The sequence below is a fragment of the Delphinus delphis genome, chromosome 3 (assembly GCF_949987515.2).
Source record: "Delphinus delphis chromosome 3, mDelDel1.2, whole genome shotgun sequence".
NCBI lineage: Eukaryota > Metazoa > Chordata > Mammalia > Artiodactyla > Delphinidae > Delphinus > Delphinus delphis.
The window spans coordinates 141,047,899-141,066,281 of record NC_082685.1 but is presented as its reverse complement, the minus strand read 5'-3'; the positions used below and the strand labels follow the sequence as shown (position 1 = coordinate 141,066,281).

General features: G+C 45.2%; 1 protein-coding gene across 1 annotated transcript in view; it reads left to right on the top strand.

Moving 5' to 3' along the window:
- Positions 1-18,383, top strand: part of OSMR (oncostatin M receptor) — a 57,817-nt gene that overhangs the window by 26,696 nt on the left and 12,738 nt on the right. The window contains exons 4-11 of the mRNA XM_060009565.1: positions 3,379-3,550; positions 7,789-8,064; positions 9,390-9,519; positions 10,068-10,219; positions 12,940-13,082; positions 13,386-13,539; positions 16,324-16,400; positions 17,517-17,739. Of these exons, the coding sequence (XP_059865548.1) occupies positions 3,379-3,550; positions 7,789-8,064; positions 9,390-9,519; positions 10,068-10,219; positions 12,940-13,082; positions 13,386-13,539; positions 16,324-16,400; positions 17,517-17,739 (1,327 nt within the window). The remainder of the gene's footprint in view (positions 1-3,378; positions 3,551-7,788; positions 8,065-9,389; positions 9,520-10,067; positions 10,220-12,939; positions 13,083-13,385; positions 13,540-16,323; positions 16,401-17,516; positions 17,740-18,383) is intronic.

Here is an 18,383-nt window from a genome sequence, read left to right as displayed (position 1 = left end):
AGCCACATGCAGTCTTCCCAGGTCATCAGTCTCCACGTGTCCCAGAACAGACGATGCCAAGAGAAGCCCTTGTCTGAACCTCTCAGGCCTGAAATCAAGGACAGACATAAGGTCCCCCTCCAGTTAAGGGTCAGACAAAGCAGCTGAGAGAGGTCGCTTCCATCTGGACCGTGATCTCCCTTTCATAGGACAGGTCCCTGTAAGGCACCCTCACTCATGCCTCGGACTGTTTTGTTCCCAAACAAGCCACAGGAAAAGCATGTTGACCGAGGCTGTCGCAGCTGGACCAGGGACTCTGAGCTGCCTCCTGGCCGGCACTGGCCACTCAGGCTGCACTACGTGCTCTCACCCTGGCTAGGGTTCTGCCCGCAGCCTCTCCAGCCACTTGCTTTATGGTTCCATCAATGGCAGGAGAAGGCAGAGTAGAGTAGCAGCTCAAGCCTGGAAGGAGGCTTGGAGCGTGAGTCAGTGAGGGATGAGCTCACTTCTCAGGAATGAATCAGTGATCTCAGTTGGACTGCTGTGGAAATGCCAGTTTTTTGTAACATACTAATGTCTGCCAGGGCCCAATTAAACTTGCCACTTGGATGAATGAAAACATCCCAGACACAGTCATCACATTTTTAAAAGTTGCTGAATTGATGCATTCAGCGAAAAGTTTTATCTCCTCCACAACGGGCCTATAAAGACCACAAAGCACAACTTGTGGTTGGACAGAATCCACACAGAGGGTGTCTGGGAAAAGCAGAGCTCACTGCATAGTAACAAACGGAGGAAATCCTTCAGCACAGACTGTGGGCTCAGGTCCAGGCATTGTTCCAGGCATGGGGCTGTGAGTGCTGAGCAAAAATAAGGAGATGATCCCACAATGCAGAGTATCCTAGGCGTGAGGAGTGCAGGTCGCTGGCACGGGGCTGTGGGGTGAGATTAGGCCTGACCTTCTCCAGCACCTTGGAGGAAGGGCAGTTGGAGCCAAAATAGGAAAGAAGATTAGAAGCTAATTTAGCATGGAGGGTGAGGAGGAATGTCCCAGGAAGATCCAGCTGGGGTGAGCAGAGGTCCTGAGTAAAAGGGGCTGGGAGCTTTCAGGCCTGAAAGCGCGGGGCATGTGGGGCGGGCAGGACAGGGCTAGACCACACACACACCCAGGGTCATGCCCAGATGCTGTTTTATATGCAGGGAGCGGTGAGAAGCGGAGTGATGAGCTCTGATTGGAAGTCTTAAGGAAAGCTCACTGCGGCCACACAGTGGAGAGAAGTTGGGAGAACTGGAGGAGGTGAAGTGTGACCTGTTGGAATGGAAGCGAGCAGTGGGGTCGGTCCAGAGGAGAGGGGCCTGGAGTGGGTGGTGACCGTGGTGACAAGAGAAGTGGCCGAATTCCCAAGAGATGGGGGAGGCAAAATCCAGCCGGCGGCTTGTTGACATTACAGCGAGGTCACCAGGACGACAGAGTTCCTTTTATTTATTTATTTTGGTGTTGGTTCTTAAATAATAATTAAGAAAAGGTACCTGTGATCGCTCGTATTAAATAGGAAAAGTTGCATGGATCAGGACCACAGAACTTGTAGTTAAAAATGTATGTTTTGGGGCTTCCCTGGTGGTGCAGTGGTTGGGAGTCCGCCTGCCGATGCAGGGGACACGGGTTCATGCCCCGGTCCGGGAAGATCCCACATGCCGCGGAGTGGCTGGGCCCGTGAGCCATGGCCGCTGAGCCTGCGCATCCGGAGCCTGTGCTCCGCAACGGGAGAGGCCGCAACGGTGAGAGGCCCACGTACTGCAAAAAAAAAAAAAAAAAAAAAAATGTATGTTTTGTAATCTAGGGATAAAGGAATACGATAAACCGAAATAATATAAATGTTTTACAAATGGGAGTTCTGCTTAGCGTGAGAAAGGACGTGCACGACTAGAGGCCTTTCAGGTGGACGAAGTGCTTCTCCTTCCGGGGCTGTGTTTGGCTCGGCCAAGGCCGCTGTTTAAGGTTGGCGGCCTGGGGAGGGGAAGGCACAGGTGGAGGAAGGCCTCCGAGTCTGGTTGCGTGTGACGTGTGTGCCGCCCCCCTCGTCTTCACCGTAGGACTTGCCGTTGGCCCTTAGAAAAATGGATGCAGACTCAGTTTTCCCCAGGAAGGGCAAGATTTTTGTTGTCCCTGTCTCCCAGCTGTGGGTGCAGAAAGCAGGCGTCCTGGAGGGGCCCACTGAAAGCATGGGTGCCTGGAGCTGTGGTCCACGAAGAAGAATGAAGCCCAGTCCCCGCTTTCTGGGTGCCCTACTTGAGTCAGAGGCATAACCACAGATGAAATGCCACCAACTACCCCCAGTATGCAGGGGAGCTCGGGCAGAGGTGGGGATGGGAGGAAACCAGAGGAGAGAGCAAGAAAGACTTCATGAAGAAGATGGGGTATAATAGGGGCTTGAAGGTTGGGACTAATTCCCAATTCAGAGGGAGAGTTGGGGACGCGAAACCCGGAACGCCGCGTGAGCAAGTACTGTGGAGTAAAGTATACAGCTCCTCCCGAAGTGTGGGGCGGCCCACTGTGTCTGGAGACAGGAGTCCTGCAAGGGAGAGGCAGTTGGAGTCATACTGTAAATGGCCTTGGACGACAGGGTCAGGTGTAGAAGGAGCTGTTGAAGTATATTGCGTTAAAGAATGAAAATACCACTGTCTAAGAAAGATTAAGACTAAATGCTGTGCGGGAAAAGCAAATTACAGTACAACTTGGACAAGGTTCCCAAGAGCACAGTGTAGGGCGTTCCCATGAGATTGACATCTCTGGGGACTAAAGATTCTGAAGGTTGGAGCTCAAGGGAGGGGCGATGGTCCATGTGGCCACCGTATCTGAAAAGACAGGAGACAAAAACCAAAGCAATCATTGGGAGCCATCTGTTGACGTCTGGGAGACAGTGGAATTCCTGGGAACCATGAAGGACTGCCAGCTCTACTGAGATTGGGCCAACTTGATCTGATGAATATTAGAAAATTCTCATCAATCTTGCTTATTTTTAAAAGGGTGCCTCAATTAATTCTCTAGTGTGCAAGAATCTTCTTAGCACGCTCTTGTGACCAGCACTGTGTGCATACCTTCTTTCTCTGATCTTTTCCCCCAAGACTCCAGTAGCTTCTGTTTTCTCTCTCACTTGAGCCCTCTGGAATTGGAGGCCCAGAGGGGTTGGGAGCCAAGTTTTCGAAAGGCAGGAGGCCAAGGCTGGTTCTTTGCTGGGCCGTCAGAGCTTGGAAGCTGGCTGGCTGAGAACAGACTGCATTTGTCCATATCCTGGAGTTACAGTGGACTCTTAGGTGTGTGCTTTGGGCTAAGTCCAGCCAAGCCATTTCCCGGGACCACACGGCTATATGTTTCCAAGTTTTTCTCTTTATTTCTAGGAGAACTACAGCACCACTGTGAAGCGGGACCAAGTCCTGCATTGGAGCTGGGAATCCGAGCTCCCTCTGGAATGTGCGGCACACTTTATAAGAATGAGGAGTATGGTGGATGACGCCAGGATTCCCAAGCCAGGGTTCTGGAGCAACTGGAGTTCATGGGAGGAAGCAGATGGTGAGAAGTGAGGTGATAAAAGAGTGCAGGGGTTTACTATCTAATATTTCTCGGGGACCAGTAGTCAAATAGTGGAAGTTCCTGTTGAGAAACTCTGGGTAGACACCAGCATTATTTTTCTTTGGCTCCTATTGGGTCTAAAAAGCATAGGTGTGAAACTTGCCACCAGGAGACAGAGGTCTAAGGACTTACCCTCTGAATTTATTCATTGAGGTAATTACGCAAATTCAGACAATTTAGTATTCATTTTCCATAGGTGTGAAGTGTGTATATTATAGAATGCTAAGTGAACAAAACAGGACATAAATTGTACATATGTTTTTATTAGAACAACACAAAGTGTGTATTCATCTAGAGCAGAATTTGGGAAGCTTTTTCTGTCAAGGGCAAGATAGGAAATACTTTAGGTTTTACAACCCTACATTCTCTATCGTGACTATTCAACTCTGCCATTGTAGCATGGGAGCAGTCATAGGCAGAGTGTAAATAAATGAGTGGTGTTCCAATAAAACTTTATTTACAAAAACAGATGGTGTCTGGAATTGGCCCATGGGCCATAGCTTGTCAACCCCTAATGTAGAGACAAGGGAGGGAAATATGGAAAACTGGAAGCAGTTCTTCATTTGAGATCATGGATAATTATGAGAGAGATCATGGATAATTATGTTTAATTATTAAAATATCTCTTAATTTTGATTATTTTGTTATTAAAATTTAGCATTTTGCACAATTTCTTCAAATGCTTCAGCTAAGCTATAGGTTAGTTGTAAAGCACTGGCATTTGGTGCTCTCAACTATATACGTTGACAGATTATCTGAAATTCCTGTCAAGAGAACCATTCCTTAGCTAAGTGTTTATGCAAATGTATTCATTCAAACTGATAGCATGTTAACTCACGAGAGGCCCAATGATTAATTTAATACTAATAATAGAATCAAATCTGCATTCTAGTCACTGCTTTCAGCACTATATGTATTAATTTCATCTTCACATCAGCCCTATGAAATACATATAATTCTTATTCCTACTTCACAGATGAGGAGACTGAGGGGCAGATAGCTTTAAAAAAAACCCCATGCAGGGCTTCCCTGGTGGTGCAGTTGTTGAGAGTCCGCCTGCCGGTGCAGGGGACGCGGGTTCGTGCCCCGGTCCAGGAGGATCCCGCGTGCCGCGGAGCGGCTGGGCCCGTGGGCCGTGGCCGCTGGGCCTGCGCGTCCGGAGCCTGTGCTCCGCGGCGGGAGGGGCCACGGCAGTGAGAGGCCCGCGTACCAAAAAAAAAAAAAAAAAAAAAAAATCCCATGCGGGGTCATCAGGCCACGAAGTGGTAGAGCCAGAATTCTAACCTGGACAATCTGGCTCCAGAGGCCATTCTCTTAACCGTCACATCCTATTGCTGAGAGACACACTTAACAGAAAAAATAGAGATTAAAAAGGTAGCAATAGAGAAAGAAAGAACAACATTATCAACAACTTTCATACAGTGGACTAGGTTTATCAAAACTATAACTTCCAAACTAACTCAAGAATTGATAGAAAAGCTGATTATTCCTTAAAAAATTTTTTTTATTGAAGTATAGTTGATTTACAATATCCTGTAAGTTTTGGGTGTACAGCACAGTGATTCAGTTATACTTTTTTTTTCCAGATTTTTTTCCCTTATAGGTTATTACATAATATTGAGTATAGTTCCCTGTGCTATACAGTAGGTCCTTGTTGGTTATCTATTTTATACATAGTACTGTTTATATGTGAATTCCAAACTCCTAATTTATCCCTTCCCCCCCACCCTCCTTTCCCCTTTGGTAATCATAAGTTGTTTTTTTTTTCTGTATCTGTGGGTCTCTTTCTGTTTTGGAAATAAGTTCGTTTGTGTCTTTTTTTTTTTTCTTTTAGATTCCACATATATGTGCTATCATATGTTATTTGTCTTTCCCTGTCTGGCTTACTTCACTCAGTATGATAATCTCTAGGTCCATCCATGTTGCTACAAATGGCATTATTTCATTCTTTTTTTATGGCTGAGTACTATTCCATTGCATATATGTATCACATCTTCTTTATCCATTTATCTGTCAATGGACTTTTAGGTTACTTCCACGTCCTGGCTATTGTAAATAGTGCTGCAATGAACATTGGAGTGCATGTATCTCAAATTATGGTTTTCTCTGGATATATGCCCAGGAGGGGGATTGTAGGATCATATGGTAGCTCTATTTTTAGTTTTTTAAGGAACTTCCATACTGTTCTCCATAGTGGCTACACCAATTTACATTCCCACCAACAATGTAGGAACGTTCCTATTTCTCCACACCCTCTCCAGCATTTATTGTTTGTAGACTTTTTGATGATGGCCATTCTGACCAGTGTGAGGTGATACCTCATTGTCATTTTGATTTGCATTTCTAAAATGATTAGTGATTTTGAGCATTTTTTCATGTGCTTTTTGGGCCATCTGTATGTCTTCTTTGGAGAAATGTCTATTTAGGTCTTCTGTCCATTTTTTGATTGGGTTGTTTGTTTTTTTGATATTGAGCTGCATGAACTGTTTGTATATTTTAGAAATTAATCCCTTGTTGGTTGCTTCATTTGCAAATATTTTCTCCCATTATGAGGGCTGTTTTTTCATCTTGTTTATGGTTTCCTTTGCTGTGCAAAAGCTTTTAACTTTAATTAGGTACCACTTGTTTATTTTTGTTTTTATTTTCATTACTCTAGGAGTGAAACCAAAAAAGATAGTGCTGTGATTTATGTCAAAGTGTGTCTTGCCTATGTTTCCCTCTAGGAGTTTTATAGTATCTGGTCTCACATTTAGGTCTTTAATGCATTTTGAGCTTATTTTTGTGTATGGTGTTAGAGAATGTTCTAATTTCATTTTCTTACCTGTAGCTCTCCAGTTTTCCCAGCACCATTTATTGAAGAGACTGTCTTTTCTCTGTTGTATATTCTTGCCTCCTTTGTCACAGAATAAGTGAGCATAGGTGTGGGTTTATCTCTGGGCTTTCTATCCCTTTCCATTGATCTATATTTCTGTTTTTTGTGCCAGTACCATACTGTTTTGATGACTGTAGCTTTGTAGTACAGTCTGAAGTCAGGGAGCCTGATTCCTGCAGCTCCATTTTTCTTTCTCAAGACTGCTTTGGCTATTTGGGGTCTTTCGTGTTTCCATACAAATTTTTTATTCTAGTTCTATGAAAAATGTCATTCGTAATTTGATAGGGATTGTAGATTACCTTGGGTAGTATAGTCACTTTGACAATATTGATTCTTCCAATCCAAGACAGGATATATCTTTCCATCTTTTCATGTTCTTCTTTGATTTGTTTCAAGGCTGATCATTCCTAATCCCCAAAACACTGATTCTCAACCATGGCTGCACATAGAATCACCTGGGGACCTTAAAACAAAATCCCACACCCAGGCCACTGCACTTGGGTGACCTTAGTGATGGCAATTTTAGAGCCCTGGTGGGCCAGCAGCCAGACTGCAGGGGCCTAGGTGAGCAGGGGGTGATTGACAGCTGAGCGATGGGCACAGGCAGGTCCTGGGGGAGGCTGACTGTGGAGGAGCGGGTGGAGAGGAGGCTGGAGGGAGGCATGGAGGACGGTGAGTTTGCCTAAAATGGCAGAGACCTGAGGATTCTTATGTGCTGATGGGCCACACAGACGGAAGATGGAAATGAAAGGAGCTCTTTGGGTGAATGGCATCTGAGAAGGTGGAAGAGGAGTGATCTACAGGACAATTTAGAGATTATGAGGGACACGTGGCTTGGGAGCTGGGCAGACCTGGTGGGTGTGAATGTGGCTTTGCCACTTGCTGGGTGAGTGAACTTGGGCTCAGTCCTGCCCACCCCATGGCTGTAAGGTGGTAAGGATGACAAGAGAGAAGATACATAAGCACTTAACACAGGGCCTCCCACGTGGCTGGGATTAGTACAAAGCAGCTACTGCTGTCCTGATAACCTATAAGCAGGAATGACAGGATCATCCGCAGAGCGGCAGTCACGGTGCCCTCTCCATAGTAAGAACGAGAGCAGTGGTATGATCGCGGCAGTAGGAGGGATGGTACAGAGGATGGTTTTGCACACACCAAAGTTTATAGATCTGCTGTAGAAATTTTAGCTTCCTGTTTTCTCCAGGAGGCAGAAAAAGCTAAAGCTATCTGTTGAGAGTGAGGCAGGAGGGGGCTGGTTTGACTTTTGTGTCCAAGTCTAACTGAGCTGTCTTCTTTTATCTTGCAGCACAGAATTTGCTTGGACATGATCCATTGTTTGTCTTCCCTAAAGATAAGCTGGTGGAAGAAGGCTCCAACGTCACCATTTGTTACGTTTCTAGGATCCATCAGGACAACATATCCTGTTATTTGGAAGGTGTACAGATATATGGAGAACAGCTTGATCGAAGCGTGTCTGCGTTCGAGTTGAAGAACGTGTCTTTTATTAGGGAAAAAGGGACAAATGTCTTCTGTAAGGTGGACCAGGGAGGAGTTTTGGGAGGCATCGTTCTCTTTGTCTCAAGTGAGTGTCCACATCTCTGTGCCCCCCTCCCATTTCCTGTGGAATAGATCAAATTTCCTTTCCCAGAAGACAAGGAAACGTTTCCACTCGTGGCCTCAATTTTCTTTTGTTTCCCAAGTCTTCTAGGAGAGACTCTGGCAAAGACAGTCTGAAGCAATCCTTGTCGGATTTCCTGTTGTTTTCTTGAGTTTACTGACAGTTTTATTCCTAGGAAGCAAGAGCGTTCGGGAGAAAGTTCAGGTCATGACCTGGACCACTGGGACGATGTCCTGCTTTGCGTTAGCCATGCTGGAATGGCTGCAGGCTGGGAGAGGGAGGAGAGGGGCTGCAGGCTGGATGGCCCTAGAGAGGCAGCCGAGGTGGTGGCCGGAAGACCCAGGTTTGGCTCTTCTTGCCACGGCTGGGAGTGCCTTCTCGGCCAAGTTTCCCAGCCTCTTCAGCTCAGTGTTCTCCTTTGTGAATGGGCCCAGTAATGGCTGTTGTGAGGGTTACTGCATACGGCCAGGGCCCCGCCCCGGTATGGTGGCTGCACGCAGTAGGACTTCTGCAGAGGAGGCCGCTGCTGTTCTTAACTGGGTGCAGAGGTGTCAGGTACCTCCATGGGTGATGGCGAGGGGAGAGAAGGCAGCGTTCCACTTTCCCTGTAGGTCCCAGTGTGCTCACCCAGTGGCCTCCCTTCCCCTGCACAGTGGGGCGGTATCTGCAACTCCTCCCTCCCTGCTTCCCCTGCCAAAGGCTGTTTCTGATCTCCCAGACGCTTGGTCACCTGTGCCTCTTGGCGTGGCCTCCGAGAACTGCGGTGCCTCGGGGACTTGGCGGTGCTGCCCGTACATTTCTTGGAACTCTCAGCCTCCAGCTGCTGAGTTTAGCGGGGTCCCCAGATCTGGCTTCCCGGCATCCCAAGCACAGCCCAGGTTCCCAGTAAGCCAGGGCATCTACAATGAAACACCAAGCAACGCTGACCCCATTCATTCATTGTTCTGTTCACTCTGTCTGCATGTAGCAGTACTGTTGAATGCTGCTAGCAGGCACTGGGGCTACAACTTTCATCAGGCAGACAGAGTGCAGACCACATGCAGTACACGTCTGCCATCCTCGGTGATACCCCAGCAAATCACCAGGGAAGGAAAGAGTAGGGACCAAGATGAGGTACCCGCAGTGTGCCTTTCTGGAGCTGCTGATGCGTTGGCCCCCATTGAAGTAATCTTTTCGTTGTTCAGAGCAACTCTGTGGCCTCAGACCCCAAAGAGAACTTTCCATTTCACTTGTCTTTCGATCAAGAGCTTCAGCTAGGTCTTTCATCTGTTTTTTCCTTGTACGGACAGAAGTGCTTGAAGAGCCCAAGGACTTTTCTTGTGAAACCCAGGACCTCAAGACTTTGACCTGTACTTGGGATCCCGGGAGCGACACTGGCTTGAGTAAACAGCCTTCCCAAAGCTATACTTTATTTGAATCGTAAGTGAGCTTTGGTTACATTAGTGACGGATTCTTCCTTGTTTAAGGTACTTGTGACAGTGTTACAGAAAACTTGAACAAATATTTTCAAACCACCTGCCAGGGTCAGGAAGAAATCTTTAAGTGGTCTCAGGTATACAATACTTTCTACCTGAGTTTTGTTAAAGGACAATGTAGCATAAAAATGATAAGAAAGGCTGTTAATGGTGAATCTTGATATGAAAATCGTTCCATGTGGTAATCTAGGTCTACCTAATTTCTACCTTTTTAAGAGTATCCAAAGTAAACTAAGGAAAGTTTCCACCACCCAAGAGGAGAAGTCAGCAATTCATCATTACACATTTAACCGCACAGGTCAAATTTTTTGAAACAATATTTTCGTCACTGGTATTTGTTGGTGACGGATCGATGCTGTTGTGTGGAACATAGTTTGAAAGCCACTGAGTGTGTCTCAGGGATACTCAGTGGATTCAGGGATACATGTCTGCATTGACAAAAATGTAAACCCTGAAATTGTTGTGTGGTGTTGTTTCTTTTTTTTCTTTAAGATTTTCCGGAAAAAAGACACTTTGTAAACACAGAAACTGGTGTGATTGGCAAGTCGCTCAGGACTCACAAGAAACTTATAACTTCACACTCCTGGCTGAAAACTACTTCAGAAAAAGAAGTGTCAGTATTCTTTTTAACCTGACCCAACGAGGTGAGACTTGAGTGTAGCCCACTGTGGCCACGAGCGTATCTTTGTTTGACACACTGTGTGATCAGGTAAATGTGCCGTAGATTTTCACCTAATTCACATCCCAAGTGAAGGTTTTAGTTTATCACTTGTTTGTGCCAAGTTATAAACTTGGGTGCGTGCATGACTTGTGGTCCCCATTATTTGTTTATTTTGATAACGTAATAAACACCAACGAGCTTACCTCAAGTTCAAAATAGAAATCTGACAATAACTTACTTCATCTCCCATCCCACAGCCCCCCCACCCTGCTCCTTCCACTAAGATAACAGATTTAAGTCATGTGTGTGCATGTGTATGTATTCTCATTTTCTTATGAAACCCCCAAAATACTGTTTTTATTTTGTTTTAATGTATAGGAGACATCAAGCTAGTAATTGCTTTTATACACTATTAAATTGCTAATATTTACCCATATTATTAAGTGTTGTTGTAGTCCATTTTCACTGCTGTAGAGTATTTCATTGCATAAATATACAGTGTTTTATTCATGCATCTCTTTTGGTGGATTTTCAGATTGTCTCAAGGTTTATGCTCTTGGATACAGTGTTAATAAGAGCATTTTGATATATATATCCAGTACACACCTAGAGTTGTAGCTGTTTTTCTTGCGTATATACCTATATACCTAAGAATGGAATTGGTGAGGACTCAGAAAATGTGAATGTTCTTCAACTTACAAGATAATGCCAAATTCGCTTCCAAAGTGGTTGTACCAATATATTCTCTCCAAGTTGGTTTTGTCACCCTTTGCATTTTTGTCAGTTGAATGGATGTTAAGTGGTATTTTGCAATGGTTTGGATCTGTACAACCCTGAAGTTGAATATCTCTTTCTATGTTTTGACCACACCCCTGCCTCTCTTATGAAATGCAGCATCTTTAAACTCGTTGTTCATTTTTTCTGGAATTCTTGTACTTCTCCTTTGCCTTCTTAATTCTACACCTCATTTAGATTTCAACTTAATGATCACTTCAGTCACCTAATTACAGGGTGGCACCAATGTAGCGGGCACTGGGCACCCAGCAGTGAACAGAGTTGAGTAACTGCCCCTAATGTGTGTACATGCTAGTGTGTGTGTGGAGAGAGGGTTGAGAGTGGGGCATGGAGACACACAGGAAACATGTAAACAAGTTAATAACATAATTTCAAGCATCGCTAAGTCTTGGAAAGAAGATAAAATTCAGGTGACGGGTAGAGAATGCCTGGGGTGCTGCTTCAGTTGGGATGAGGGCACTGAAGGATGAGGAGGCAGAAAACATCTAGAACATTTGGAGCAAAAGAACAGGATTTGAGGGCTTCCCTGGTGGTGCAGTGGTTGAGAGTCCGCCTGCCGATGCAGGGGACACGGGTTCGTGCCCCGGTGCGGGAAGATCCCACATGCCGCGGAGCGGCTGGGCCCATGAGCCATGGCCACTGAGCCTGCGCGTCCGGAGCCTGTGCTCCACAGCGGGAGAGGCCACAACAGTGAGAGGCCCATGTACTGCAAAAAAAAAAAAAAAAAAGAACAGGATTTGAAAAGGCCTTGAGGTGGGAACATGCTCTGGGTGTTTCATGCAGGGAAGAATATCCTTGTGTCTTTCCCGTGAGAGAAAGGAGATTGGAGTGGTAGGCAGTGGCCAGGTCACATAGCAACTGTGGAAGTGCGTAAGGTGGAAGGTTTTTTTATTTCAGATATTCTATTTTTCGGTTCTAAAATTTCCACTTAATTCTTTTTTAAAAAAAATAGTTTCTATTTCTCTGCTGAGAAGTGTTTTCCTTTTATTCATTTCAGATGCAGTTACTTTTTGGTTTTTTAATAAATTTATTTATTCATTTATTTTTGGCTGCATTGGGTTTTCGTTGCCGTGCGTGGGCTTTTCTCTAGTTGTGGCGAGCTGGGGCTCCTCTTCGTTGCGGTGCGCGGGCTTCTCATTGCGGTGGCTTCTCTTGTTGCGGAGCACAGGCTGTAGGCGCACAGGCTTCAGTAGTTGTGGCACATGGGCTTCAGTAGTTGTGGCTTGTGGGCTCTAGAGCGCAGGCTCAGTAGTTGTGGGGTACAGGCTTAGTTAGCTGCCCCACGGCATGTGGGATCTTCCTGAACCAGAACTCGAACCCCTGTCCCCTGCATTGGCAGGCGGATTCTTAACCGCTGCGCCACCAGGGAAGTCCCTGGATGCATTTGCTTATACCTCATGGATCTGTTTTACACTCTTTATCTAATTTTAGCATTCTAAGGGAGTCATCTTGAGGCGTGGGTCATCTCAAAGTTGACATCTGCTGATTGTCTTTTTCCTCGAAAATTGGTGACATTTTCTCTTTTTTGGTTTTGTTTTGTATGTCTAATCATTTGGGATTGTATCCTTGAAACTGTTAATGTTACGTTGGCTAGACTCTGGGTTCTGTTATATTCTCTTTGATGGGCCACTTCAAGTTTTGACTCCCCTCTACATTCTTGCCTGCTTTTGTTTAATTTTAAGAGTCGTCCGTTTCTTCTTGTATTTGTTCCGAGTTTCTAATATAATCAGTGAGAGAAAAGGCTACACTTGGCTACTCCATCTTGGCTGCAAGTCTGGTTTTGTTTGCCATTTTCTCAGAAATAAACAAAAATGCTTATTGAACAAATCAATATAAAAATGAACTGCCTATTTACCAGTCCTTTTGGATCTGTGCTTGAATTTTTTTCTTTTTTTTTTTTTTTTGCAGTTCATCCAATGACTCCCTATAACTTATTACCTAAAAATGTTGGTGCGACAAATGCCACCATGACCTGGAAGGTACACTCCATTGGAAACAATTCCACACTTTTGTGTCAGCTTGAACTCCTTGCTGAAGGAAAAGTGATACAAGTAAGTGTTTAACTTTCTATTTTCAAGAATTTCTTTGTGTCTAAACAGAGAGACTGGTGAGTGAAATCTCTTTAAACTCTTATTCCTATGTGTGTTCAAATGATATGGGTCATCTGTTTAAAAGGTCCAGGAAATTAATCATAGACTTTTAGAGTTTAGAGATTTTTTTTTCTCAAAGAAGAACTAGTCTTACTCCAAATCAGGTCTTACTCTGTGTGTGATTTGGCTTTGCAATGAAGTATGCTCACCAATACTTCTGTCTTCTTCTCCCCCCCACCTTTTTTTTTTTTTTTTTTAATTAAGCAAAGCAATGTTTCCATCAAGGTGAATGGTGAGTACCTCTTACGTGAACTGGAGCCTGACACAGAATACGTGGCCCGAGTACGCTGTGCTTATACCAACCACTTCTGGAAATGGAGTGAATTGATCAGTCAAAGATTCAACACAGCTGAAGCTGGTACGTTCCGCTCCCTGACATCCCAAGGGTCTAAACTGACTGACAGGAGACGGGTGGGCTTCTCTGAGAACTTTTGTTTGTGCCAAAAACTCAGGGGAAAGTATAACAGAGGCTTGGTACCATCTTTAAAAAACAACAACAAAAAAACCCTAAATTAAATGCCTAATGAAATGTGAGTGGGAAGATATCTACCTCAGACATTTGCCATCTGAGTTATTTCTACTGAACATTTTCTCTCTGATCTTCAATTTGCCAAAGTGGTTTCTAAGCTAAAGGTATTGCTGGATTCCCGTTGTATCTGGGGCTGTGTAAATTAGTATAAACTTTTAATTCAGGACTGGGGACAAACAGTATGGTTTGTGCTGAGGAAAGCACTGATCTCATGCTAAACAGCCTCAGGCTGTGTTTGGAAATGTAATGGTATCTGGAAACTGAATCATCATTGTTAAGTTTTTGGTTCCCGTGACAACAAACTGGGAGCCTTCTCATCATGCTCTCAGGGGTCGTTTCCTCAATAATGACTGAACAGAGACTTTTTCCCCCAAATAACTATGTCTTAGACCTCAGATAAACCTCAGGAGATGAGATGGCCCAGCGTTGCTTTCACCTCCTTCCAATCCCAGATGATAAAGTCTTACTGTTGCCCACTTTACACATGAAACAACTTGGGCCCCTAAACTGGGGAGACATGCCTGGTTTGCAGAGTTAACGAAGGGCAGAGACGTGACAACAGTAACCAGGGCAGTTACCGCTTCTCTACGTGTTTAGTATGTGCCAGACACAGCTGCGAGTGCTTGCAATGTTTTCCCCTCAAATCCTCCCACCATGCAGTAGGTCCTGTTATTATCCTCACTTGATAGATGAGGCCGCGGAGGCCCAGGGAGGGTGAGGGGTTTAACTGGCCCCGCTAGCAAGGGACTGAGCTGTGACTGTAGCTCAGGCCCAGGCTGGCTGACTCCAGAGCTCCCCCCTGATCTGACCCAGACTGGCATCTGCATGGTCTGTCTCTCGGGGGTGTCATTACAGCCTGGAGATCTTTGTGATTCAAGTCCTGGCTATTTTGCTGCCTAAGGAAGGATTATATCTATTTATTTTATTCCATCGTATTATTTGTGTTTGTAAGCTGGTGAGTTCTTTGTTTCAGCCTGGGGGGAACGTTTTCAAGCAGTGACTCTGATTGGCGGGCTGGCGAGGGCAGTGCCTGAAAACCCACACCCAGGACTGGTCACCAGAGGTGCTCAGCAGGCCTCCTCCCCTTGTCAGCCCCCCACCACTCCCCTCCAAGACTCCAGTCATTTTTCTTGGGGGGTGGTCCCCTCCAGAGCCCTGTTCCTGATGGTAATTTGGTTTATTCCTCAGTTGTGTTTCATTAAAGAATTTTTACTTTATTAATACTGCATTGCTTTGGGATTTTTTTGCAAATTTATTCCAACATTATACCTAAAATTTAGTGCAATGAAAAATAACAGAAAGATGGCATTTTTAATAAATAGTTTCTTTTAGATTATAGTATCATAAACCTGCAAAATACTTAACTTTGCTTTCGATGATGACAAGAAAATGAGATGAATCTACTGATGGTGAATCCACAGATTTTTTTTTCACCTTGAATAACACTTTGCTTAATGCTGGCAAAGTCAATGTTTATGTGTATTATAATCCTGCTTAAGCAGAATCATGGTGAGCAGAGCTAAATGACACCATGGGCGAAATTATATTGACATAAAGATGGAGCACCGTCACCTGTGCTGCAATTCTCTTTTCTTGCAAGTAGTCCTGTACAAACCAGCTGAAGATTCTGCATTGAGCTTGGGGGTCTCTCACTGAGTATTTCAATATGTTTTTGATTTAATATTGGCTTCTCCGATGGCTTGTTGAGAAAATTGAAATCTGCCTCTAATAGATTTTAAAAATATATGGTCACCTTTATGTTGAGTAGGAAGTGTAACTAAGGGGGAAAAAAAGGACTTTCTTAAATTTCAATTATTGGGGACTGTAAACTATATTTTTATGAAACAGAGAACTAAATTTGTATGTGTTATGTTGCAAAACAATGCTTCTTGCACAGAGATGTGTTGAAGCAAATCATAAATCACTGGTCCTACCGTTTACTGGCAAGAAAGACAAGGAAGCAAGCTCTTCTAGAACAGAGTGGGGAGAGGCATATGCTGGGGAGAGGCGTGCAGCCAGTGCCCTGAGGGTCCTCATGCAGGCAGCTGGCCCAGGCCAGGAACTTGGGGGGGTGGGCGTGCATGGGGAGGAGGGTAGCAAGGAAGGGGTCCCAGGCTCTGACTGCAGCCACAGGCCAGCCTGTGTGCAGTTAGGAACTCCGGGAAGAGTGCAGCCTTCCCCTGGGGCTCTCCACTTGAGTGTGTCCATTGCAACCTTCACAAGTGGGGCAAGGAAACAGCAATAGTCTGCTGCTCCTAGAAATTCCAAATATGGGAAATTTATCTGACTAACCTCCTAGAATTGGACTGACAAAGGATTCCAAAATTCCCTGGTGGCTTCCAGAAGCTCTGAGGCTTGAGTTCACAAAGGCCCCATGTGATGTCCCATTCAGATGTAGCAGCCCTTTTGTAAAGCACCCACTGTGGGCCCCTAGTGAGGCGAGACCAGTATGGCCGCGGCCAAGTGGGTAGAAGTCACAGAGAGTGAAAAAGCGAGAAGCAGGCTCAGGCAGGACAGGCCGTGGTCACTTTTGTTGACGAAACTAGAGAAGGGTTGAATGTATTATTGTATGTGCATATTGTGACCCTAGAGCTTTTCTTTGGTTAATTTCAGCTCCCTCAGAGGCTCCCGATGTCTGGAGAAACTTGAAGATGGTGTCGGGACATCCTACTGTGAGTTTATTCTGGAAGGTGAGATGCAGACGTTCAAAGAGACAGATTTTTGCTTGGCAGTTATCTTTCACTGAAACTAGACATTGGTGCAGTCTTCTGATGGGGAGGGCTGTTAACATGAATCCAGTAGAATTTGTTACCCAGTGGAGGAATCCCAGCTCCACATCCATGTCCCCAGCGCTGGACCAGTAACTCCTTCCTCAGCAGCCTCTTGCACAGGTGGCCATTTCTGCTTGTTAGAACTGCATCTCCTAACTTCTCCTCAGGCCTGCCCCTAACATCTGCAGGGCCCAGTCCATGAGTATAAGTGGAGAAATATATACCATAATTAAAAGTTATAAATATTTAACTATTCAGAGTATTTATATTTAAAAGTTTTAAGTCAAGCTAAAAAACTGCAATATAAAATTAATCTTGTCTTTCTATCTTAACTGACATGCCTTCACGACAACGTGGAAGGCCTGGTTTGCGTTAAGAACTCTCGGATTCCTCAGTGTTTGATGCTAAGTCATGGCCATGCTGAGGGAGCTGGTCCTTGGCCGCAGGCCACCCCACTCTTTTTCCCATCTCCACTCCGGTCCTCCCCACGAGGGAGGACCCCCATGCACACACATGTGCACGTGCCAGTCTGTACGTCCAGGTTTTGTCCACACCCCAAGCTAACAGTTGCCCCAGCCCCATCTCAGGTCTGGGGGTGCACACACCAGGGGCACTGTCTGTCCTCAGGAAGGTAGGCCGGAGGTTCAGGCCCCTCCCGTCTGGGTCCACTCCTGTCTTTCCCACTCCATACTCACTGAGTTTTAATCCAGGCTAAAGAGTCCCCCTTTCTCTCTATTCCTGACTTGGTCACTCCTCTCTGGACACAGTATACTCTGAGATCTCCCCCAAATGATCCTATTCTCTGCTCAATTTTAGTTAGAATAGAATGTCTGATTTCAAGCTTGGTTTAGAAGGTTATTTTCTCTCTTAAGCTGTTTTAATTAGCCCGGTGTGTGTGTGTGTGTGTGTGTGTGTGTGTGTGTGTGTGTGTGTGTGTGTGTGTGTGTGTGTGTGTGTGTGTGTGTTCAATCAAGGGACAGAAACTCTTTTCAGAGGAAAGCCCATTTTGAAATGATTGTTTAATATTTTTTTCAGCCACTCTCAAAAGTGCATGCCAATGGGAAGATCCTGTTCTATAATGTAATTGTAGAAAACCTAGACAAGCCATCCAGGTTCGAGGTCCTCTCCATCCCTGCTCCCGCCAGCAGCACAGAACTAACCCTCGATCAGTGTTCTTACCAAATCCATGTCACAGCTCACAACAGTGTGGGCCCTTCTCCTGCTTCCGTAATTGTCGTTTCTGGAGACCCTGGAAACGGTGAGTGTTTCTGGTTTTGTTTTTCTTCTCTAGAAAAGTGTTGATGGTGTTATTAGGCAGAGGTGGATAAATCAGAAAGACAGTAATTTGGGGAGACAAAAGATCTAGCTGCCAAACACTGTCCGTCATTTTCTTTGGGTTCAGGCGTTTCAGCGGGTTTCTGGCGCAGTCCTCCTTCGTGTGGGAAGAAGATTTCAGCCATATCTCAGGGATTCTTCCACCAACTTGGGAAATTGTCTCAAATTTATTCAAATAAATGCAACACCGACAAACAGTCCCAGCTGAGAGTTAGAGATGGTATGAAAGTGCTTTGTGGCTTATGAAACACGAGGTGCATTTATTATATGGCAGAATATTTTGTCAGTCTTGGCCACCTATAAAGAGCCCAGGAACATTTCTGGACATCATGAGGAGAGCTAGCATCATCTTTCGAGAAGGGCTTTGCCAAAGCTGTGGAATAAAATGGTGATAACTGGCTAAACCCTTAGCCTGTGAGAGACCAAACAAGGTGGAAATGACCTTACGTGTACAATTAATAATGGTGTAAATTTCCTTCTTGGGAGAGCTGTGAAAAGAGGTTGGCTGCACTAACCCCGCCCCCAGCAGTACACACTCTGAGACACTGCACACTTGGACATGACCCA